The sequence below is a fragment of the Sander lucioperca genome, chromosome 20, assembly GCF_008315115.2.
Source record: "Sander lucioperca isolate FBNREF2018 chromosome 20, SLUC_FBN_1.2, whole genome shotgun sequence".
NCBI classification, from domain to species: Eukaryota; Metazoa; Chordata; class Actinopteri; order Perciformes; family Percidae; genus Sander; species Sander lucioperca.
Window position 1 is genome coordinate 21790603 of NC_050192.1, and position 24601 is coordinate 21815203.

The 24601-nt window shown below is 41.5% G+C and overlaps 2 protein-coding genes and 1 long non-coding RNA gene across 3 annotated transcripts in view; 2 read left to right on the top strand and 1 right to left on the bottom strand.

Annotated features, from left to right (window-relative positions):
* LOC116051984 (tetraspanin-8-like) overlaps positions 1–4869 on the top strand; it is a 6376-nt gene extending 1507 nt beyond the window's left edge. Inside the window, exons 2-9 of the mRNA XM_031302469.1 lie at positions 292–360; positions 457–573; positions 2595–2669; positions 3098–3193; positions 3609–3722; positions 3816–3851; positions 3963–4046; positions 4667–4869. Of these exons, the coding sequence (XP_031158329.1) occupies positions 292–360; positions 457–573; positions 2595–2669; positions 3098–3193; positions 3609–3722; positions 3816–3851; positions 3963–4046; positions 4667–4810 (735 nt within the window). The 3' untranslated portion in view covers positions 4811–4869. The remainder of the gene's footprint in view (positions 1–291; positions 361–456; positions 574–2594; positions 2670–3097; positions 3194–3608; positions 3723–3815; positions 3852–3962; positions 4047–4666) is intronic.
* On the bottom strand, positions 2833–14329 carry LOC116051989. Its single transcript, XR_004105467.2, has 2 exons — positions 14195–14329; positions 2833–2956 (listed from the first exon to the last, which is right to left on the bottom strand). It is a non-coding gene; the product is annotated as an uncharacterized LOC116051989 (long non-coding RNA).
* On the top strand, positions 7702–23440 carry LOC116051985 (tetraspanin-8-like). The gene is made up of 9 exons (XM_031302470.2): positions 7702–7905; positions 10527–10595; positions 10692–10799; positions 12598–12672; positions 14336–14431; positions 22264–22377; positions 22471–22506; positions 22618–22701; positions 23018–23440. The coding sequence occupies exons 1-9, from the start codon at positions 7846–7848 to the stop codon at positions 23165–23167; spliced, it is 792 nt and encodes a 263-aa protein (XP_031158330.1). The 5' UTR covers positions 7702–7845; the 3' UTR covers positions 23168–23440.
* The last annotated feature ends 1161 nt before the right edge of the window (positions 23441–24601 follow it).

The window sequence follows — 24601 nt, forward strand, 5'->3', positions numbered from 1 at the left end:
AAGAATTAACTGTAATAGTAAGTTATTTATATATATACTACTATAAACTATTATACTAATATAGTAATAGTTCCCTGCCCAAACTGCTTCTCATATGAACGTTGGCCTACATTAGAACGAGGGCGGAACGTTTGGTTTCAACATTGGGGCGGGCAAATTATAACCAGGGGGTCTTGCAAACTTTTTTTTTTTTGAACCTGGTATTTCTGCGGGGGATCCAACTCATTGTGTACTTTTACTTGTGTTTTTAGAGTCGTTGGATCTGATCAAACTCTGTTTTTATGTTTTCAGATTGTCGGCATCATCATCATCGTGGTCACTCTGAATTCTCAGTTCACCTACGCTAACGGAGCCTTAGCTGTAAGAACAAACACTGTTTGTTTGAACAAAATAGCTCAGTGTCCTAAACACACAAAAACTAAATATGAACCTGTCAATCACTTCTTCTGTCTGCAGCTGGACGTTCACACCTTCAGGAAACCCGAGCTCTATATCGTGGGCTCCATCATCATGGTGATTGCCATCCTGGGAGCCGTTGGCGCCTACAGGGAGAGCAAGGCGTGCATGATCCTGGTGAGTACAAAGACCAGCTGGACAGCGCAGGGTGGTACAACCTCAGAGTAAAAGAGGAAGTGGAGACATCGTTCATTTGATGCAATTTTCTTTTATGAAGAAATGTCACATCGGCTGTGACGTCTCTGAGGGGGGAAACAGGAACAGACCAAAGTCTAAAGAAATCTGTTGAAATAAGAACACCGAGACGTCGGTTGTTGTTTTTAACTTTTGGTTTTAAGTTTGGTTTACAGCCAGCCACCAGACTCCATGTAAATAATCAGAACTTTTAGTGTGTATAGAGCCAGCATATTTCCACCAGACTCCATGTAAATAATCAGGACTTTTAGTGTGTATAGAGCCAGCATATTTCCACCAGACTCCATGTAAATAATCAGGACTTTTAGTGTGTATAGAGCCAGCATATTTCCACCAGACTCCATGTAAATAATCAGTACTTTTAGTGTGTATAGAGCCAGCATATTTCCACCAGACTCCATGTAAATAATCAGGACTTTTAGTGTGTATAGAGCCAGCATATTTCCACCAGACTCCATGTAAATAATCAGGACTTTTAGTGTGTATAGAGCCAGCATATTTCCACCAGACTCCATGTAAATAATCAGGACTTTTAGTGTGTATAGAGCCAGCATATTTCCACCAGACTCCATGTAAATAATCAGTACTTTTAGCATGTATAGAGCCAGCATATTTCCACCAGACTCCATGTAAATAATCAGGACTTTTAGCGTGTATAGAGCCAGCATATTTCCACCAGACTCCATGTAAATAATCAGTACTTTTAGCGTGTATAGAGCCAGCATATTTCCACCAGACTCCATGTAAATAATCAGGACTTTTAGCATGTATAGAGCCAGCATATTTCCACCAGACTCCATGTAAATAATCAGTACTTTTAGCATGTATAGAGCCAGCATATTTCCACCAGACTCCATGTAAATAATCAGGACTTTTAGCGTGTATAGAGCCAGCATATTTCCACCAGACTCCATGTAAATAATCAGTACTTTTAGCGTGTATAGAGCCAGCATATTTCCACCAGACTCCATGTAAATAATCAGGACTTTTAGCATGTATAGAGCCAGCATATTTCCACCAGACTCCATGTAAATAATCAGTACTTTTAGCATGTATAGAGCCAGCATATTTCCACCAGACTCCATGTAAATAATCAGGACTTTTAGCGTGTATAGAGCCAGCATATTTCCACCAGACTCCATGTAAATAATCAGAACTTTTAGCGTGTATAGAGCCAGCATATTTCCACCAGACTCCATGTAAATAATCAGGACTTTTAGCGTGTATAGAGCCAGCATATTTCCACCAGACTCCATGTAAATAATCAGAACTTTTAGCGTGTATAGAGCCAGCATATTTCCACCAGACTCCATGTAAATAATCAGAACTTTTAGCGTGTATAGAGCCAGCATATTTCCACCAGACTCCATGTAAATAATCAGAACTTTTAGCGTTACGTGTCATGTTTCCACATGTAAATGGGTGAATTAAGGATTTATTTCAACCAAACCAGAGTGGTGATTGTTGGAACAGTGGAAAGATGAACCAAGACGGCTTTTGATAGATTAATTTTGTTTCTGTCGACTTTGAATGAAGTGTTTTTTTTTTATGATAAAAGTACTGATTATTTACATGGAGTCTGGTGGGTTTGGTGATGGTGATTTTGGAAGCTTTTTCATGTTAACAAAAATGATTTTAATCTTTAACAAAAAAAGTCTATCTCTGTAGGGATCCTTTCCATAATGTTGTCAGACACTTAGAATAATAATCTGAGCCTGTCAGCAGCAACAACAGAACTTTTAACTGAACGCTAACTGAAGGTGCGCAATTGTCCATTAATTTTTCATTGCAGCATTTCGCCGCTGCTGACTGCAGCTGTCTTACTTAATACTGGACCAATTTGAGCTGTGGATAAACTGTGCTGACTCATTTCCTTCTTAAAAGGTTTAACAGCATCGTTGTGCAACTGTGTGGTTATGGTTTTTTCTGGTCTTTCTCTGCAGTTCCTGGTGTGTATGATTCTTGGAAGTATTGTGATGCTCCTCCCTGGAACCTTATTGGCTGTCATCCGTCCCCAGGTAACGACCCTGACGCTCACACAGACAGACGGTTCGTTAGCGACACGACCAAGGCCAAGGGAATGGGTTTTCACTGCAGCACAAACTCATAAATGGACAACATCAGACAGTCAAAGTAATGCATGTCACTGGTACTTCTACGCTGAACAGGGAAACACTCAGCTAATGTTATTCTGTGTTTCTGCCATGTGTCTGGAGTCATTAAACCAGCTCACGGTTACATTTTAAAGTTGTAACGCGTATAATTGGAATTCTTTGGAGGGAGGGTATGTAGCCTACACAAACACCTGGTTGACTATTGGCTGAGTGAGTTTAGCCTTCGTGGGGGAGGGGCCAAAGTGAACGTGTCCTTCTGAACGCAAGACAAAATGAGAGTTCACTTCCAAAATGTTGTTTTTGTGATGCTAACTCTGTGTTTATGTCTGTAGGTGGCGAGCATGCAGGAGGAGACTTATCGTGGTTATCTGCCTCTGGACAAAGCTCCAGCTGATAAGAGGCACGAGGTCGACAGCATGCAGAGAGAGGTAAGACACACACACACACACACACACACACACACACACACACACACATGCAGATACACAGACACATTCACACACACACATGCACAGACACGCACATACAGACACACACGCACAGACACACACACACACATGCAGATACACAGACACATGCACACACACACACGCACAGACACACACACGCACACACACACACACACACGCACATACATACAGACGCGCACACACACACACACACACACACACACACACACACACACGCGCTATCTCCCAGTTAGAGAGTACATGCCGCAAACATATTCTTTGTAAATCTTTACAATCATTCAGGTCCAGAATAAACTTTAAACTGGCTGTTTGTTCCTAATTCTCTCGTGTGTGTGTGTGTGTGTGTGTGTGTGTGTGTGTGTGTGTGTTTCAGATGCAGTGCTGCGGTCTGTTCAGTTATAAGGACTGGGAGGGAAACATCCCCGACTCTTGTCTGTGCAACAAGTTGGAGGAGATGGAGGGAAAGTGTCAGACAGTCGACTACAGAGTGAGTTTAAAACCAAACGCTCTATCGCCTTCAGCCATGTTTCTTTAAATGCAGGTTACTAACTTCTTGTCCTTCTTCTAGGGTCTCCTTCAGGGTGTGGTGCAGCAGAAGAAGTCCGTCTACATCCAGGTCAGTTTACCCAAAATATTAAACTCAAGAGCGAACAAACAAACTAATATCTCAGTCATACGATCAGTCAGCTGATTATGATTTTATAACGTGTGAAACGTCTCTCTCTAGGCCTGCTTCCCCATCGTCGGCTTCAGTATCCTGCTGCTTGTTGACATCGGCATGGCGATCTTCTTCACCCTGGCTGTCCTGGGGGTGAGAATTATTAAACAATTTATTTCATATTTATTTAGTTTTACATCAGTGATCCGAAGCATACCCCCCCTCAGGCTATATCTACACTGCTACGGTGTACTGCACAGAATCACAACACAAACATGAATGATTTAAATTAATGTTTACGTATAACAGTGCTCTGAAACTCGGCTTACCTTCCCGAAAACAACAGAATATGGTTCCGTACTACAGCAAGCTAGGAAGAAAAGGAGTACTTAGAATAACACCAGGCTGCCATCTGCTGGCCATCCTATAATACTCCCTTACATTTACATTAGACTATCTGTCCAATCTGAGTTTTCTGTTGCACGACTAAAACTACTTTTGAACGTACACACGTTCCACCAAAACAAGTTCCTTCCTGAGACTATTTAGCAGAGGCACCGTGGCTCCGTCCGGCACTTAGCACCGCCCACGACGATTGTGATTGGTTTAAAGAAATGCCAAGAAACCAGAGCATGTTGTTCTCCCATCCCAGAATGCTGTGTGGACTAGCCAGACCTTCCTCTGCAGCGTTGTGGAGGACGGCCTAGGACTAGTCCTATACGACCATTAACCGATAGACATGAATGTTAACGTACCTTTCTGTTCCCCTCCAGCTGCTGGGCATGGTTCTGTCCTCCATCATGATCCACCAGCTGCGTAACCCCAGCAAACCCGTTTTCCTGATGATGGCGCCACCCTTCACCAAATCTCCCAAATACGAGGAGCTGCACAACGTTCTTCCTCCAAAGTACTACTAGAGGAACAACGCCTTTCCTCAGGCTCGTTGTTAAGGGTCAGGAAGTCCAGTTGTTTGTCCCAGCGTCCAAAGTGCCTTAACGTCCAATGAGGAGTCCCGGCTGTCGGCTCCATTGAGATCAAACGCAAAGCAGCTTTTTTTTTTTTTTAAAAGATTATTTTTTTTGGGGCATTTTAGTCCATTGAGATCTTTGTTTTTTTTCTGCAGCAACATTATTATTCATTTCACATTAGAATGCGGTGGGCCGGTGCTTATTGAACTCGTTATGTTTGTACGAATACGACCAGAGAGGGTCGGGTTTGTTAACATTTTTCTTTCACTTTTTCTTTTACTAATAATCACAAGATTATTAGTTCATGTAGTTCTCAAGAAAATGGTCTTGTTGCTTGAATTCAGACTTTTTTCTAAGGAATTTGGTTACGAAAAATCCTCTTTTGGATGAACACTTTTTCACCAGCAACGCAATCTAGTCAAGAGCTCATGTAAGGATGGTGATTTCAGGGCTGTTTCGGGTTAAACAGAAAGGATTTTACTCTTTAACAGAAAGCTCTATCTCTGTAGGGATCCGTTCCAGGATGTAATGGGGGGGGGAGGTACCACATTAGGTGGGGAGGTCTGGGGCCTTCCTGACCTTAACCTCTTTTTTTTTTTTTTTTTTATGTGTTGAAGAAATTGTTACTGTATATTTTTTCTAAATTCTGCAGTATTGTTATACTGCATACTTATCAGTATAGTTTTTATATTTCTTACTGTTCTTTCTGGTTTATATTCTTTATATGTTAAGTGAGTGTACTTTGAGATTAGCCAGAGTCAGATTCCTTGTTTGTTTACACAAACCTGGCCAATGAAGCTGATTCTGATTCTGAAAACAAATGTACCAATGTACGGATATGCAGACCTGTGTTAGCAGGTTTTTGCATACTTTGTTTACATTGTGAATCCTGTTTACTGTAAGTGGGTGTAATCCTACCACTATTCAGGTTTTTCTTACAAGGTTTGGCGCTAAACATGATCTCCTTTCCGTATGGTAACGTGGTTCAGGGTTTTGTATACAATGCATAATGTGGTTTACACTGTACTTAACTTTCTAATTTTATTTCCAATTGCTCTGTATAGCTGGCACCTATTGCAGAATTGGCAATAAAGTTGACTTGATTTTGTTGTATACTCTGTCCCCTGATATATTGGGCATTACATCTTTCCCTGTGACTTACTGATACTTTTCATTAAATGGTAACTACTGTTTTTTTTCAAATTGGACTGATTTTGTTTGTATATTAGCTTAAGTATAGATTAAACTACCCAGTGGTTTATAAAGTCATTAAAATGAGCTCCATCTTTACCAGCTGCAACATTAAAGTTGTGAATTTACATTAATGCATCAATCATCATAATACAATAGTATTTATACATTGTGTGTGTATATATAATAGTATAAATACAATAATATATTATAATTTTGCAGAATGAGTACTTTTACTTTTGGTACTCTTAGTATATTTTGATGCTGACACTTGTTATTTTGAATGCAGGACTTTTACTAGTAGCAGACAGTATTTTAAACTGTGGTATAATTACTACTTTTACTTGAGTAACGTTATAAGAGTACTTCTTCCACCACGGGTTTTTTCACCTCTAACTGCTGGTGACATTTTGATCAAGAATTTACGTAACATTATGTATTAAAGCAGGGGTTCTCAAACTTTTTTCAATAATGTACCCCCTTTGAATTGTGTTTTTAAGCCAAGTACTCCCTGACCAGTGCAAAAACATTTTTACATCTATATAAAAAGGAACAATACAGTGTCGGCAGAGATAGATTCACTAAACGACAACCTTGTAACTGAAAAACATTTAAATGCTACATTTCAAATGTTCAGAATCCATCACTTACAGTAATTCATTCATTATTATAGTATAATTATTTTAGGAATTATGCATGACATATTTTTAAGCATTTTGCAAAAAGTTCATGTACCCCCTGCAGTACTCCAAAGTACCCCCAGGGGTAGTAAGTAGCCTAGAGAGATGTTTGTTGTTTTTTAAGTGGATCCACATTTCGAGTTAACACCGCCCATTCCTCAGACTACCAAAACAGCCTCTCAGGGCAGCGAGATCTGCTTTTCCATAACACACACACACACACACATACACACACACACACACACACACACACACACACACACACACACACACACACACACACACACACACACACACACACACACACACACACACACTGCGTTTCACAATCTGTGTGGGGACCCGTCATTGACATAATGCATTCCCTAGCCCCTTACCCTAACCTTAACCATCACAACTAAATGCCTAACCTTAACCCTTACCCTCACCCTAACCATAACCTAATTCTAACCCTAATCCTAAAACCAAGTCTTAACCCTCAAACAGACCTTTAAACTTGTGGGGTCCAGCATTTTGGGCCCACAAGCCTGTGCAGACCCCACAAGTATACTGTATTCCCGGTTTTTGGACCCCACGAATGTAGTTAAACAAGAACACATACACACACACACACACACACACATACACACACACACACACACACACACACACACACACACACACACACACACACACACACACACACACACACACACACACACACACACACACACACACACACACAGAGGAAAGCATGGGCATTTTCCGTTTGTCTTCCCAGAAGGAAGCCCCCCTTTTTCCAGCCACCAGACGTCTCCATATCGGTAGCTCTTATATACAGTCTATGATCGGTAGCCATGGATGTAATAAGAGAACGGTAGCGGGCGATTTCCCGTTTGCCCTCCTAGGAAACAAAAATTTGGCGGGGCGGTGCCTTCCATGGATGTATTAATCTTCGTCATTTAAATTTACTGGAAGCCCCCGCCGTCCTCCCCACGGCCTCCCCCGCCGTCCCCTCGGTCTCTCCCTGTCACTTAAAACCAGCACCTTCCCGGTCTCTCCTCACTTCTCCGCTGCAGTCGGTTCTTCATCACCTTTAAGAACTATCCTTGTGTTGTATTTCCATCTTTAAACATGACTCAGGTCAACAGCTGCCTCAAATGGCTCCTAACCATCTTCAACATCATCTTCGCGGTGAGTTTGCCCTTCTTAATAACCGTTATTATAAATGGCCGCCATTGATTCTCTGATCGAACTTTGGGAATAAAAAGTACGTAGTGGACGTCCGAGTCTCTCAGGCATCTTCTTCATTCTTTAAAAATATGTTTAATACATAATATAAACATTATTTTAGCGATTTTTTTTTGTATTTTAATACTTAAATCGGTCATAAGTGAGCAGGTGTGCTAAGCTAAAAGTTTTTTTAATGAGAAAAACAACCGTAATTAGATGCTAACTTTCGTTTCAGACTTCCAACAGAAGCTAGCTAGCAAAGTAACTTAACGTGTTAACAAACCGATTTAAAGTTAAAAATATGTATTTTTTTAATTGAAAAATATGTTTATTGTCTGTTTTGGGATTTAAAACGTCTAAATGTTTTAATATAATTAAATGAATCCAACATTACTGGGCCGTTATGTATTTACTTATTGCATTTTTAGTGTCTAAAATAGTTTTTAAGCTTTTAACCATTGTTAACTTAGTTTGTTTTATGTAGGAAATCATTTTTAGGTTTGTCTTTGTTTTAGTAGAAAAACCTATTGCAGCTTTTATTGTAAAGCAATGTAATATGTTCAGCATTTTGGTTAGTGAAAAAGTAAAGTAGAAAAAGTAGTGAGAAATGCCAATTGCAATTTGTCCAAAGATAATGTTATTGAATGCAAAGCTATCCAATTTACCTGAAGTTGGCTTCAGTGGTTAAGGGGAAATTTAAGGGAAACTTAAAGCTGAAGTTAGCTTCCGATTGCATTACTGAAAGTGCAATAAAGGAAGATTTCACATATTCTAATGTGAATTCTGATGTGGTCTACATATGAAAAAGAAAAGGGAAATCTCTCTCTGTTGCACTTTCACAAATATAATAAAGCTTTCACAAATCTGAAACTGTTTTTAACAATCTTTAGCCTCTCTGGGATAATTTGGTCCAGATTTGACAAGTCTAGGTATAGTGGTTTTGGATCTGGACCTGGTCTTATGTTGTCTATATGTGAAAAAAAAAAACTGTGAAATCTCCCTTTATTGTGTTCTCATAAAAACAGTAAAGCTTTCACAAATCTAAAAGTGTGTTTTAGACATAATTCATAATTTACCTTAATGACTAACACACTTTCAATACAGTAAGAGGTTAAAAAAACAGAGGATCACTCACCTAGCAGCAATGTAAGTTATGTTTCCCTGCCGAATCGGAAGCTCAACTTCAGCGTTTGTACATAAAACTAGAAAAAAATAGCAGATCTAAACATTTAAGAAGCTGGAACCATCAAATATTTGGTATTTTTTCTTGAAAAGTATGTTATAAGATTAAATAATATAGTTGTAGATGGCAGGGTTTCCCCCAGAAAAGTTGGTTAAGCCCGGTGACTGGAGCCAGATGGACCAGCCCAGTCTCATGGAAGTTCGTGAAATGGTCACGTTATTGAATCTATTGATTCGTGAACAGGACACGATTATGTCGTTTTTTTCGTGTGGACATTACGAATTTTAATTTAATGTATTATTACATGTAGTAAATGGGAAGCATATTTCGTGATCACATCATCAATATGAATTTTGTGATATCGATATTCATTCCGATATTCTTAAACATTTATGAAAACACATCAAAATAGATTAATAGAATATTAAAACAACAGGTTTTCATAAAACACAAGGGTTTATTTAAACGCACACTTCGCAGTTCGCACTCTCTCTTTCTGTCCTCACGCTTCTCGTCTCTATGCACATCTCACAAAATACACAGAATATTGCATACTTTTCAGTACATTTTCAATATTGATACTGCACAACGTGATATTGCAAAAACGATATTGAGTCGATATATATCGTGCACTGCTATTACCAATCGAACTGTAGTTTAAAAAACATACTTAAATATATTATTCCCAGTGGCTTAGGCCTGGATTAAAATGTAGCCTAGATTTAAAAAATATGAAAGACAACCCCAAAAACATGTATATATATCCTGATCTGTAAATGAATGTTTTCCAACGATTTCAAACACCCTTCATAGTGGACCATACCATCTTTGCAGCGCACATATCTTTTCTAGCGTGTTGTTTTTTGAATATTCAGAAAGTTTTGAACAATACAGGATAATTAATATTATTAATATTAATTGAAGACATTTGCACTAAAATTCTAGCCTGGAAATCCAGAGACACTGAGTAATGAAAATGGCCCAACTCGAGGGATGGCACCAAGCATGCATTAAACTCTTAGCTACCAGAGGAGCTAACTAGTAGATTAAACTCATCTGTTTAGCTCGCCTCTGGCCCGCCTATATCAGATACACCAATGTGATTGGTGCAGCTCGGCTACAAGGGCCTAGTTAATGAGCATCATTACTGACTGCCAGAGTGACTCGCTGAGCAAAATCAAATTGTGCTCTCGTGAGAACTCTGGATTTCCAGGGTACCAAAATTCACCAGAATGCTGGAAATAAAGTGTTTGACCCTCAAAATGAATGCTCAAAATGTTCTAGCGGACGACTCCCAAACCCCCTCCCCCCTAGTTACAATGTGCCAATACAATTGTGTACTTTTACTTGTGTTTTTTGAGTCGTTGGATCTGATCAAACTCTGTTTTTATGTTTTCAGATTGTTGGCGTCGTCATCATTGTGCTCGCTCTGAAGTCTCAGTTCAGCTACGCTAACGGAGTCTTAGCTGTAAGAACAAACACTGTTTGTTTGAACAAAATAGCTCAGTGTCCTAAACACACAAAAACTAAATATGAACCTGTCAATCACTTCTTCTGTCTGCAGCTGGACTTCAAGCAATCCTACTGCTACTTCCTGGGCTTCATCGTCATGGTGATTGCCATCCTGGGAGCCGTTGGCGCCTACAGGGAGAGCAAGACATGCATGATCCTGGTGAGTACAAAGACCAGCTGGACAGCGCAGGGTGGTACAACCTCAGAGTAAAAGAGGAAGTGGAGTCATCGTTCATTTGATGCAATCTTGTTTGCAAGATTGCAATCAATGTCACATCGGCTGTGACGTCTCTGAGGGGGGAAACAGGAAGTTTGGTTTACAGCCACCCACCAGACTCCATGTAAATAATCAGGACTTTTAGCGTGTATAGAGGCAGCATATTTCCACCAGACTCCATGTAAATAATCTGTACTTTTAGCGTGTATAGAGGCAGCATATTTCCACCAGACTCCATGTAAATAATCAGAACTTTTAGCGTGTATAGAGGCAGCATATTTCCACATGTAAATGGGTGAATTAAGGTTTAATTTCTTTTTCTTTTTTTGTAATTTAAATTTTTATTTGCAAATATGACAAACAACAGCTCGTATGGTACAGCTTACAGAAGACAAATAAGACGAAAAGGTCAAATAGTGAAATAACATTTCAGTCAAAGCATAAGTTATTCTGGTCACAAGGAATGTGAAAAATGAAAAATGTACAAGCTGAGCAGACAGAAAGTACAGTAGTATTAGTTAAATGAAACAAAATATCAGTAAATTAAATAAATATGGCATAAAAATACGGTTACAATCCCATAATCAGACTACTAGTTAGAGGTCAGGTAAACCATAAAGTGATCCCAAATCCCCAGTGCCCCAGGGTCTTTGCCCCTTATCCTAGCCAGCATAACCTCTCATATGATGCTGTCTCACTCAGGAGGAGTTTCCACTCCTACATTGTTGGGTTTATGGCTGATTTCCAGCGTCTCAATATAATTCTGGCAGCAGAGGCTATCCCAACCTAGCCTGGTCCTACCAGACTCTGGTCCATTAGCCTGGTCCTACCAGACTCTGGTCCAGACTCTGGTCCACTAGCCTGGTCCTACCAGACTCTGGTCCACTAGCCTGGTCCTACCAGACTCTGGTCCATTAGCCTGGTCCTACCAGACTCTGGTCCATTTCATTGGTCCAGAGAGTCTGGCCTCTCTCCATTGACAAGTGTTAACTTCCTTGAAGGCGGGTACTCTGTTGAAGTTTAAAACTATTGGATCTGCCCAGAGCCACTCTGGATCTGCCATAAGCAATCGCTAACGTTTGGTCGTGACGTCGGCTTAGCATCGCTAGCGTTAGCCTTAGCCAACTCCTTCACCACTAACGGAGCGAGCTGGAAAATCAAACTGTTCCTGAACCCCGTGGGGAGGAGGACCACGACATCATGGCCCCCAACACAACTCAGCAAAGATTGTTCTTGCTCGGGCTTTAACTTCTGGATATTCGGCAGCGTTGCCACAACGGACCAAATGGCTTCACGCGCATCTTTCTCCGCCGCCATTACGGAACTACAACTCAAACTAGCGCACGACCTCAACGTCATCGTTCTCAGCTACTCCCTCTGTTCACTGATTGGACCGCCAAATATTTGACCGGAGAAAACCCAAGAATATACCGCAAACCCAGACGGTGTACTGAAGGGAAATGAAAATTGAGCGGAAGTACCTAGGAGGGTGGAGCCAGGCTAATCCCAACCATCAGAACTGAATATGCGCTTTTTATCAGGGTTGGCGTTTCTGTTTTATCTCCCAAAAGGTTTAAGGGTTTATTACAACCAAACCAGAGTGGTGATTGTTGGAACAGTGGAAAGATGAACCAAGACGGCTTTTGCTAGTTTTAATGTTGACTCATTTTCTTCCTTAAAAGGTTTAACGGCATCATTGTGCAACTGTGTGGTTATGGTTTTTTCTGGTCTTTCTCTGCAGTTCCTGGTGTGTATGATTCTTGGAAGTATTGTGATGCTCCTCCCTGGAACCGTATTGGCTGTCATCCGTCCCCAGGTAACGACCCTGACGCTCACACAGACACGGTTCGTTAGCGACACGACCAAGGCCAAGGGAATGGGTTTTCACTGCAGCACAAACTCATAAATGGACAACATCAGACAGTCAAAGTAATGCATGTCACTGGTACTTCTACGCTGAACAGGGCAACACTCAGCTAATGTTATTCTGTGTTTCTGCCATGTGTCTGGAGTCATTAAACCAGCTCACGGTTACATTTTAAAGTTGTAATGCCATCCATCCATCCTTCCATCTTCGTCCCCTTATTGACCCGTATTGGGTCGCGGGGGCAGCTTCTCCAGCAGGGTACCCCAAACTTCCCTTTCCCACGCCACATTAACCAGCTCCGACTGGGGGATCCCAAGGCGTTCCCAGGCCAGGTTGGAGATATAATCCCTCCACCTAGTCCTGGGTCTTCCCCGAGGCCTCCTCCCAGCTGGACGTGCCTGGACCACCTCCCTAGGGAGGCGCCCAGGGGGCATCCTTACCAGATGCCCGAACCACCTCAACTGCCTCCTTTCGACGCGAAGGAGCAGCGGCTCTACTCCGAGCTCCTCACGGATGACTGAGCTTCTCACCCTATCTCTAAAGGCCCGGACACACCGAGCCGATAATCGGCCGTCTGACAGTCTGGCGAGGTCGGTGACTCGAGTCTGTTCGGTGTGTTCCGTCCCGTTGTCCGTCCGAGGGGCCGTTGGCCTTCATTTTGGCCAATTTGATGTATAATCGGCGGGGCGGGCACTGCCGGCAGTCGGACTCAAATGACCCATCTGATTGGTGGAGAGCTAACCCGGAAACGGGGAGCGGGATGAGCGTGACTAGAGTCTCTCAAAATCTGATGAAAATCTTTTAAACTGACCTTTGTTGATCTGAAATGAAGACAGATTCAGCAACTGCACGGCCTATTTCTCTCTTAAAATGTTTTCAGAAACACGTTTCGGTGAACTATTTTAGTCCAATATGAGATCGTATTCTGAACGAGCCGCCATGACAGTCTGGCTGTGAATTTCCAGTGAAACCAGACCCACGTGACGCGTTCGTCCAATCAGCTGCCGGTTTTCATTTTTTGGGCGACAATACAGATTAGCGCCACCTGCTGTTATGGAGACATGTTATGGCCGTCTGGTTGGTGTGTAAGCAGCTTAAGGGAGACGCCAGCCACCCTCCTGAGGAAACCCATTTCGGCCGCTTGTACCCTGGATCTCGTTCTTTCGGTCATGACCCAGCCTTCATGACCATAGGTGAGGGTAGGAACGAAAACTGACCGGTAGATTGAGAGCTTTGCCTTCTGGCTCAGCTCTCTTTTTGTCACAACGGTGCGATAAATTTAATGTAATACCGCACCTGCTGTGCTGATTCTCCGACCAATCTCCCGCTCCATTGTCCCCTCACTCGCGAACAAGACCCTAAGGTATTTAAACTCCTTCACTTGGGGTAAGGACTCTTTCCCTACCTGGAGTAATGCGTATAATTAAAAAAAAAATTTTGCGGTTAACATGGAGGGAGCCTACACAAACACCTGGTTGACTATTGGCTGAGTGAGTTTAGCCTTCGTGGGGGAGGGGCCAAAGTGAACGTGTCCTTCTGAACCCAAGACAAAATGAGAGTTCACTTCCAAAATGTTGTTTTTGTGATGCTAACTCTGTGTTTATGTCTGTAGGTGGCGAGCATGCAGGAGGAGACTTATCGTGGTTATCTGCCTCTGGACAAAGCTCCAATCGATAAGAGGCACAAGGTCGACAGCATGCAGAGAGAGGTAAGACACACACACACACACACACGCACAGACACACACGCACATACAGACACACACACACACACACACACACACGCACATGCAGATACACAGACACATGCACACACACACGCGCAATCTCCCAGTTAGAGAGTACATGCCGCAAACATATTCTTTGTAAATCTTTACAATCATTCAGGTCCATGTTAAATGTTATCGTCAGGGCCTGAAGTCAATGGTTCTATGGCATGCTGCTTTTTGGATGCTTTTATATAGGTGTTAGTGGTCCCCTAATACTGTATCTGAAGTCTCTTTTATATAGACCTTAGTGGTCCCCTAATACTGTATCTGAAGTCTCTTTATATAGACCTTAGTGGTCCCCTAATACTGTATCTGAAGTCTCTTTTATATAGACCTTAGTGGTCCCCTAATACTGTATCTGAAGTCTCTTTTATATAGGCCTTAGTGGTCCCCTAATACTGTATCTGAAGTCTCTTTATATAGACCTTAGTGGTCCCCTAATACTGTATCTGAAGTCTCTTTATATAGACCTTAGTGGTCCCCTAATACTGTATCTGAAGTCTCTTTATATAGACCTTAGTGGTCCCCTAATACTGTATCTGAAGTCTCTTTTATATAGACCTTAGTGGTCCCCTAATACTGTATCTGAAGTGGCCTTGACCAACTGCCATACTTCAAGCCATGATGTCTCTCTTTCTCATGGGTGGCCCAAATTCTCTGGGCGGGCAAAGCAGAGAAAGGGGAGGTAACCTTTCCCCTTATGACGTCATAAAGAGAAGATTCCAGATCGGTCCATCTGAGCTTTCATTTTCTCAAAGGCAGAGCAGGATACCCAGGGCTCGGTTTACACCTATCACCATTTCTAGCCACTGGGGGGACCATAGGCAGGCTGGGGGAACTCATATTAATGTTAAAAAACCTCATAAAGTGACATTTTCATGCCATGGGACCTTTAACTTTTTTGACCACCAGCCACAAAATCCAATTAATACTTACTCGCACATCCAAACGTAGTCAGAGAAGGGCCTCATCTTCTTTCCGATCGCATGAACGTTCCGAAACAGCGGTCGCATCCTCTCAAACAGCGCTGCTTTCATGGACGTCAGTGCCTTGACCGCAGCGGTCTCCTCCGGAAGCGCAGTCTTTGATAGTTTACAACTTATCGTGTGTAGGTGGCTTTTTCATGACTAGAGGTCCTTATTTCTTCTAATTTTAAGTTTTTAGTCCTGATTACAAAAGGATTTGACTGCAGCAGGTCATTTGTTCTGCACTGCTGTCATAAGTCAGGAATCACGAATACGGTTGACATCAAAGTTGTAACATGTTTACTAGCGATCACATGCAGTGAATGGTTAATATGCTTTTACGTCCATTTTGGTGAGCCCAGAGGGAAAATATAGCATTTTAAAAGTTGCCTATATTTACAGTAGCTAGCTAACGGTAGCTAAAGGGTGATATTTTTACGTCTGTTTCGGAGCGACAGAGGGAAAATATTTCAGTCGACACATTAAGTGGAACCGAAATGAGGAACCGAAATTTGCGTTCTAATCCGGTCCGATTCTTACCAGTTGCGTAGGAACCGGTTCCATAGTGCACAGTTTCTCAAATGGGGGTACGTGTACCCCTAGGGGTACTTTGGAGGACTGCAGGGGGTACGTGAGATATTTAACAAAATGTTTAACAGTTACAAGGCTGTTGTCCAGAACATTTTCCTACCAAAAATGTGACATTTGTGTCTCCTTCTTTGGACATATTCTTGCCTTCCTTCCTTCTACTTTTTACAAGTTTCTCGCTTTTTTCTTCTTATGTCGCTGTTTTTGAAGTTTTTGATACTATTTCGTAGGGCTGTCCTCGACTAAAGAAATTCTTAGTCGACTAACGCTTATATGATTTTGTCGATTAATCGATTAGTTGATGTAATCGACAGAGCTGGGCTCTTTGAGAGGTGGTTAAGACTAGAAAAGCACAATATAAATGTAGTTAATTAACCATCTGTAAAACTGAGTTTCTCCACAATTAATCCTGCAAAAGCACCACTTTAAATCTTGTGCTTACCAGAAATGTGCTCATAAGTTTCTTGGAAATGAGTAATTAAGCATGAATAAGGATAAAAAATGACTCATCAACTAAAGAAATCTTAGTCGACTAAGACCAAAACGACCGATTAGTCGACTAATCGACTAAGAGGTGGCAGCCCTACTATTTCGACCTATTCTTGCCTTCCTTCCTTTCTTCTTTCTACCGTCTTTTTCCAAGTGTTTGTCTTTTCTACAGTTTTTGTCTCCTTTTCTCATCAGCATTTCAATTCAATTCAATTTCAATTCAATTTTATTTATAGTATCAAATCATAACAAGAGATATCTTGAGACACTTTACAGATAGAGTAGGTCTAGACCAAACTCTGTACTTTACGAAGCCCCAACTATTACAGTGGTTGCCTCAAGAGCAAGCATTAGCAGTAGCTATTGCGACAGTGGCAAGGAAAAACTCCCTTTTTTTGTTAGGAAGAAACCTCGGACAGACCCAGACTCTTGGTAGGCGGTGTCTGACGGCACCAGTTGGGGGAGTGGTGAATGGTGGCAATAATAGTCATAATAAAGATAGTGAAGCAGTGATCACAATGGTAGTCATAGTAGTTCATGTCATAGTAGGGCACAGCAGGGCGTTACGGGGTGTAGTGTGGCACAGCAGCCTGGGTGGACGCGGTTGGACGCGGCAGGACGCAGTCGGACACTGCGGGGAATCGCAGAGCGTAGCAGGGTGTAGTAAGTCCATAGCGTCAGCTGCACCCAGGACCCCGGTGTAGGTGCCACCCAATTCCAAGGCGATGTTCTGGGTGAAGAAGAAGCAAAGGGACTCCGGGGAGAAAACTCCCCAGAGCTAGGTTAGTAACAGGCATTTCTGGGACTAAGATGCACACAAAAGGAGACAAGTGAAAAGAGAGAAGAGGGAGTAGCTCATTGTGTCCTTGGAAGGAGCTTCCCACAGCAGTCTAGAGTTATAATAGTATAACTAAGAGAGGCAGGCTAAAGAGAGGGGCCCTGGACCGGGCTCGTACTCTCCCCTGCCGGAACGGGCTTGTACTTCCTGCCTCCCTCTACTCTACTCTACTATGCTGCAACTCCTCACTCCCTAACTATAAGCTTTATCAAAGATGATGGTTTTCAGTTTATTCTTAAATGTGGCGACGGTGTCAGCCCCCCGAACCCAAGTTGGGAGCTGGTTCCACAGGAGAGGAGCCTGGTAGCTGAAGGCTCTGGCTCCGATTCTACTTTTAGAGACTCTAGGAACCACAAGTAGCTCTGAGTTCTGGGAGCGCAGTGCTCTAGTGGGACAATAAGGTACTAAAAGCTCTTCTATGTATGATGGTGCTTGACCATTTAGTGCTTTGTAGGTCAGGAGAAGGATTTTAAATTCAATCCTGGATTTTACAGGAAGCCAATGCAGAGAAGCTAATACAGGAGAAATGTGATCTCTTTTGTTAGTTCTTGTCAGAACACGTGCTGCAGCATTCTGGATCAGCTGGAGGGTCTTGAGGGACTTATTTGAGCAGCCTGATAGTAAAGAATTACAGTAGTCCAGCCGGGAAGTTACGAATGCATGGACTAGTTTTTCAGCATCGTTTTGAGACAGGATGTTCCTGATTTTGGCAATGTTACGAAGATGGAAAAAGGCTGTTCTTGAGGTTTGTTTTAAGTGGGCGTTAAAGGATAGATCCTGGTCAAAAATGACTCCTAGATTTCTGACAGTAGTGCTGGAGGCCAGGGCAATACCATCTAGGGTAGCTATATCTTTAGATAATGAAGTTCGGTGGTGCTTGGGTCCCAGCACAATAACTTCCGTTTTGTTTGAGTTCAACATCAGAAAATTGTGGGTCATCCAGGATTTTATATCTTTAATGCACGCTTGAAGTTTAGCTAACTGACCGCTTTCGTCTGGCTTGATTGACAGATATAATTGGGTGTCGTCTGCGTAACAGTGAAAGTTAATTGAGTGTTTCCTAATAATATTGCCTAGAGGAAGCATATATAAAGAGAATAGAATTGGTCCAAGCACTGAGCCTTGAGGAACGCCATGGCTAACTTTAGCGTATTTGGATGGTTTATCGTTAATATTAACAAATTGGGATCGCTCAGAAAAATAGGACTTAAACCAGCTTAGTGCGATTCCTTTAATGCCAACTAAATGTTCCAGTCTCTGTAAGAGGATGGTATGGTCAATAGTGTCGAATGCAGCACTAAGATCTAATAAGACAAGTACGGAGACAAGTCCTTTGTCAGCAGCAGTTAGAAGGTCGTTAGTGATTTTCACCAGTGCCGTCTCTGTGCTATGATGCTTTCTAAATCCTGACTGAAAGTCTTCAAATAGACTATTTCTATGCAGAAAGTCACACAATTGATTATTTATTATTTATTTTATTATTTAAATGTTTTTTTTTCAGTTACGAGGCTGTTGTTTAGTAAATCTATCACTCACAGCGCTGTACTGTTCTGTTTATATACACTTTTTTTTCTACCGAAAATGATTAGGGGGTACTTGGCTTAAAGAAACAATTCAAAAGGGGTACATTATTGAAAAAAGTTTGAGAACCACTGCCATAGTGGAACCGGGTTTCGGTACCCAACCCTACTCACGAACCTTGCCGTTGTCGCCAGTCGTCCACTTTGTATTAATATAGGGCTGTCAAAATAACGCGTTCATTTCGATTAATTAATCTGAGAAAAATTAACGCGTTAAAAAAAATAACGCAGATTAATCCATTCCATATTGAGGTTTGACCCGGAGCCGTTCTAGCCACCATTAGACTGTAAAATGAAGGAGGGAGACGAGAATGTTCTGCCTGGATCATTAACTGGAACATTTACTTGTAAAAATCTTCTTCCTGCCAACCCTGGCTACCGAAATCTGGAGCCACTGATATGTCTGCTCTTCTCTCTGGTGCTCTGAAGACGATACAGGCAACACAAACACCTCTGAACGTGACGCTAGTTAACACTATACTCAACAGCAGCTAACGTTAGCCTACCGCTAGCTAGTTAACACTATACTCAACAGCAGCTAACGTTAGCCTACCGCTAGCTAGTTAACACTATACTCAACAGCAGCTAACGTTAGCCTACCGCTAGCTAGTTAACACTATACTCAACAGCAGCTAACGTTAGCCTACCGCTAGCTAGTTAACACTATACTCAACAGCAGCTAACGTTAGCCTACCGCTACCTAGTTAACACTATACTCGACAGCAACGCATTGACATATATAAGAAACGTTAGCCTACCACTAGCTAGTTAACACTACACTCGACAGCAGCTAACGTTAGCCTACCGCTAGCTAGTTAACACTATACTCAACAGCAGCTAACGTTAGCCTACCGCTAGCTAGTTAACACTATACTCAACAGCAGCTAACGTTAGCCTACCGCTAGCTAGTTAACACTATACTCAACAGCAGCTAACGTTAGCCTACCGCTAGCTAGTTAACACTATACTCAACAGCAGCTAACGTTAGCCTACCGCTAGCTAGTAGCTGGATGAAACACAGTTAAAATGCTGACAGCTAACGCTAAACGGTGTAAAGTTTGACTGTGTTTTAGCTGTCGGAAAAACAACACAGACGGTGCGTTCAATGAAACTGGTAAACTACAGCCTCGTGGTGCATTTGAAGTTATTGTAAATGTCCTTTTCCCACCTGGTTGTTGTTTTTGTCGTTCAACAGCAATTTACTAGTGAAATAAGTTATTGTTATTGTTATACATTATTATTAAATCATTTAATGTTGACCATATGGCCTTAGCAATAAACAAGCCGTTCTTTAATGTCACCAACTGTTGTTTAGTACCCTTTGTTTTCTTTTCTTTTTTTACTTTCTTAAAAAGTATTGGTTCAGGCACCGTTAATTATGTATGCGATTAATTTCGATTAATTAATCACAGACTATGTAATTAATTAGTTAAATTTTTTTAATCGATTGACAGCCCTAATTAAAACGTCTTCTTTTACTTTTCTTTGACTCATTCTCATCTTTTTGTGGGTTGTTCGTTTCAGCTGGCCTCTTTACCCCAGTAATGTGCCGCCACATTTTTTGCTAAAATCCAACGAAATGGTAGACTTCGTTGAAATGTAAAAGAACAACAGTTTTAAAAAAAAAAACTAATTCAGAGGTGCCCAAATTCTTTCATATGAAGGGCCAAAATGTATCTGAATGGAAGGCCACGGGCCAAAAATAAATGTTGAAGTTGAAGAATACCGTAACTCTTGCCATTCTCCATAGATAAAACGTACATATGTAATTTAAATGGGAAGTTTACCACCACTGTGCATTACATTGCCGTTAGCTAAACTCAGATTACGTACTTTTTAACTGCACAAAATGTACGTTTCGTAGTCATTACTTTTAAAATAAGAGGAGAATAAGCATGAATATGTCAAATCCATGGCGGGCCAAAACAAAGAGAGCACGGCCACGGGCCCCAAATTGGGCGGCCTTGCCCTAATGAATCACTCAATTCTTATTGGCTACCTGCTAATGTGGCAGGTAGGTTGACACACAGTGCATTTGGCGCATATTCGGGTGTTAATTTCAGGCCCTGGTTATCGTAAATACTTTATATTTCTGTCTATATTTATGGCGACAAAACGTGAGAGCGTGAGCTCCATTACAGTCGAGCCGTGTGTTCAGTTTAATAATCTGTCGATCGACTAATCAATTAACGGCGCACTTGATTTATTTCATTTCTGTGATTACAGGCTGTAACATCAGCTCTTCGTTCTGGTTCTGGTAAATAACTGACTGTTTGTTTCTAAGGCTGTGTCTCAAACCGCCTACCGTCACACTTCAAACACTTAGTTTGAAGTATATCGTGGAGATAATGCAAAAAGTCAGAGCACTGAAAGTACCAGGATGACCCCCTAAAAACAGTCAGAAAGTTCAGTGTGGAACGATGGACCCTACTCGCACTAAACGGCCGCCGTCTGGACTACAAAGCGGAAAGGGGAGGGACCAGGGACGTCAACCGGCAGCTGATTGGACGAACGCGTCACGTGGGTCTGACTTCTCCCAGATTTCACAACAGACCATAATGGCGGCTCGTTCAGAATACGATCTCATATTGTACTAAAATAGTTCACCGAAACGTGTTTCTGAAAACATTTTAAGAGAGAAATAGGCCGTGCAGTTGCTGAATCTGTCTTCATTTCAGATCGACAAAGGTCAGTTTAACAGATTTTCGTCAGATTTTGAGAGGCGGCGAGCGTATGTAACAATCTGCAGCTGCCGTCGGAAAAACAACACAGACGGTGCGTTCAATGAAACTGGTAAACTACAGCCTCGTGGTGCATTTGAAGTTATTGTAAATGTTGCTTTCCCATCTGGTTGTTGTTTTTGTCGTTCAACAGCAATTTACTAGTGAAATAAGTTATTGTTATTGTTATACATTATTATTAAATCATTTAATGTTGACCATATGGCCTTAGCAATAAACAAGCCGTTCTTTAATGTCACCGACTGTTGTTTAGTACCCTTTGTTTTCTTTTCTTTTTTTACTTTCTTAAAAAGTATCGGTTCAGGCACCGTTAATTATGTATGCGATTAATTTCGATTAATTAATCACAGAGTATGTAATTAATTAGATTCATTTTTTAATCAATTGACAGCCCTAGTTTTAACTACTAATACTAACCATCCAAAGTGGGCACTACGGCAGGAAGTGGTCAGTGCACATGAGCAGTGTACTGACGGAAGTATGCCGAATGAGACACAGCCTAATTCTCTCGTGTGTGTGTGTGTGTGTGTGTGTGTGTGTGTGTGTGTGTGTGTGTGTGTGTGTGTTTCAGATGCAGTGCTGCGGTCTGTTCAGTTATAAGGACTGGGAGGGAAACATCCCCGACTCTTGTCTGTGCAACAAGTTGGAGGAGATGGAGGGAAAGTGTCAGACAGTCGACTACAGAGTGAGTTTAAAACCAAACGCTCTATCGCCTTCAGCCATGTTTCTTTAAATGCAGGTTACTAACTTCTTGTCCTTCTTCTAGGGTCTCCTTCAGGGTGTGGTGCAGCAGAAGAAGTCCGTCTACATCCAGGTCAGTTTACCCAAAATATTAAACTCAAGAGCGAACAAACAAACTAATATCTCAGTCATACGATCAGTCAGCTGATTATGATTTTATAACGTGTGAAACGTCTCTCTCCAGGCCTGCTTCCCCATCGTCAGCTTCAGTACCCTGCTGCTTTTTGACGTCGTCATGGGAACCTTCTTCACCCTGGCTGTCCTGGGGGTGAGAATTCTTAAACAATTTATTTCATATTTATTTAGTTTTACATCAGTGATCCGAAGCATACCCCCCCTCAGGCTAGAAAAATACCACAATTGGTCTTAGACCTTAAAGGTCTAAGACCAATTGTTGTATTTTTCTAAGTAAATTATTGCTTGCGTAATGGTCAGTGTGCGGGACTTTCTCTAAGCTTTTGATCTGCTACTTTTGATCATATCCTACGCACCTGCCCGCCAAAAGAGGTGTGCAAAAAAGCTTTCTTACGACATACTAAACAGTAAAAGCATGAATGTTAACGTACCTTTCTGTTCCCCTCCAGCTGCTGGGAATGGTTCTGTCCTCCATCATGATCCACCAGCTGCGTAACCCCAACAGACCCGTCGGCGTCCTGATGTCGGTCCCCGCCTACTTCAACCAACCTCCTCCCAAATACGAGGAGTTGCAGAACATTGTTCCTTCAACGAACTAGAGGAACAACGGCTTCCCTCAGGCTCGTTGTCAACAGTCAGAAGGTCGAGTTGTTTGACCGACGTGCCTTAACGTCACGGTGAGGCGTCCCGGCTGTCGGCTTCTGCAGCAACATCATTAACTCATTTCACATGTGATGGGTCCGTGATTATTTGAGCATTTGAGATTTTTGTATTGTTATACAACCAGAGAAGATCACGTTTGTTAACCTTTGGGTTGTCTTCCCATCGATAATGCAACTTTTATTTTTGTTGACTTTGGGTCACATTGGCCCGTTTAAAATTTTTGTTTTATATCAGAAAATATTGGGACGTAGAAATAAGCGCTGAAAATGTGCAGAAGAAAAATTTAAAAATGTAAAACATTGGAAAAAGCAAAAACAAATTGTGAAAAAAAGGCGTCACAAATGTCAGAAAAGGTTGAAACGAAGGCAACACAACGGTTATAACTTTTTTTGTTGACGTTTTGGTCACTTTTTTCAAAAATATTTCGTCACTTTTTTTTTTACTTTTTTGGTGACATTTTTCAAATTTCTTTTTGTCAAAAATGTTCGATGTTATTGTCGATGTCTTGTTGATTTTTCTGCACTTTTTTTGGGGGGGGGGACGTTTTTTGTTGTTTTTTTTTTTTCCAAAAATAAATTGTCAATTTTTTCCAACTTTCTTTGATCTTTTTTTTCAAATTCAGTGAAAGTAGAGAACTGAGCATTAATTTCACTTGTGAAGAGAACCATCCATGTTAAGTTTTTGGACAATTCGGTTGAAAGAAACTCAAATTTCTGATGTAGAAACCTTTTGAAAATGGGTCAAATTTGTCCCGAGGACAACAGGAGGGTTAAAGTTTTTCTAAAAATATTGGTGTCACATTATCTTGTACTAAAGAGAATAAGTGCCAAAAAAAAGTTGTGAAATTAATCTTTCAAGTCATAAAAAAAGTCAGAGCTGCAGTGGGTGTGAAAAGCAAAAAAAAAACACCAGAATTTGAAGTGGAGTGAGACCTCTTCCTGCAGCTCTCCCTCTCCTCTCTCTGCATGTGCAGAAACAGCCAATAGGAACGCTCGCTCTCTCTCTGAACTGACCTGTGATTGGTCACAGGCTTAGATTATCTAAAGCCTGAAAACAGAGCTAACAGACCGCTCGAATTACAAGATACTTTCTTAATGGAACGACGCCAAAAATAAAGAGCCAACCTCAGCTTTGAGGGGTTAGTTTTGTGTGTGAATACAACTTGAATCAGTTCTGGTGGATGGATCCCAGACTTCCTGCCTGACAGGAAGCGGTGCGTCCTCATTGGCTCCGAGGACGGTGGACTCGCCTCCATCGCACTGGGGTTTTGTCTTACTGTTTATATTGTACATATGTGTTTTTGTATTTATTATTTCCTGTTAATGTTTATGAAGGAACATTGTTTGTAAGTGATACTAACTCTGTAATAA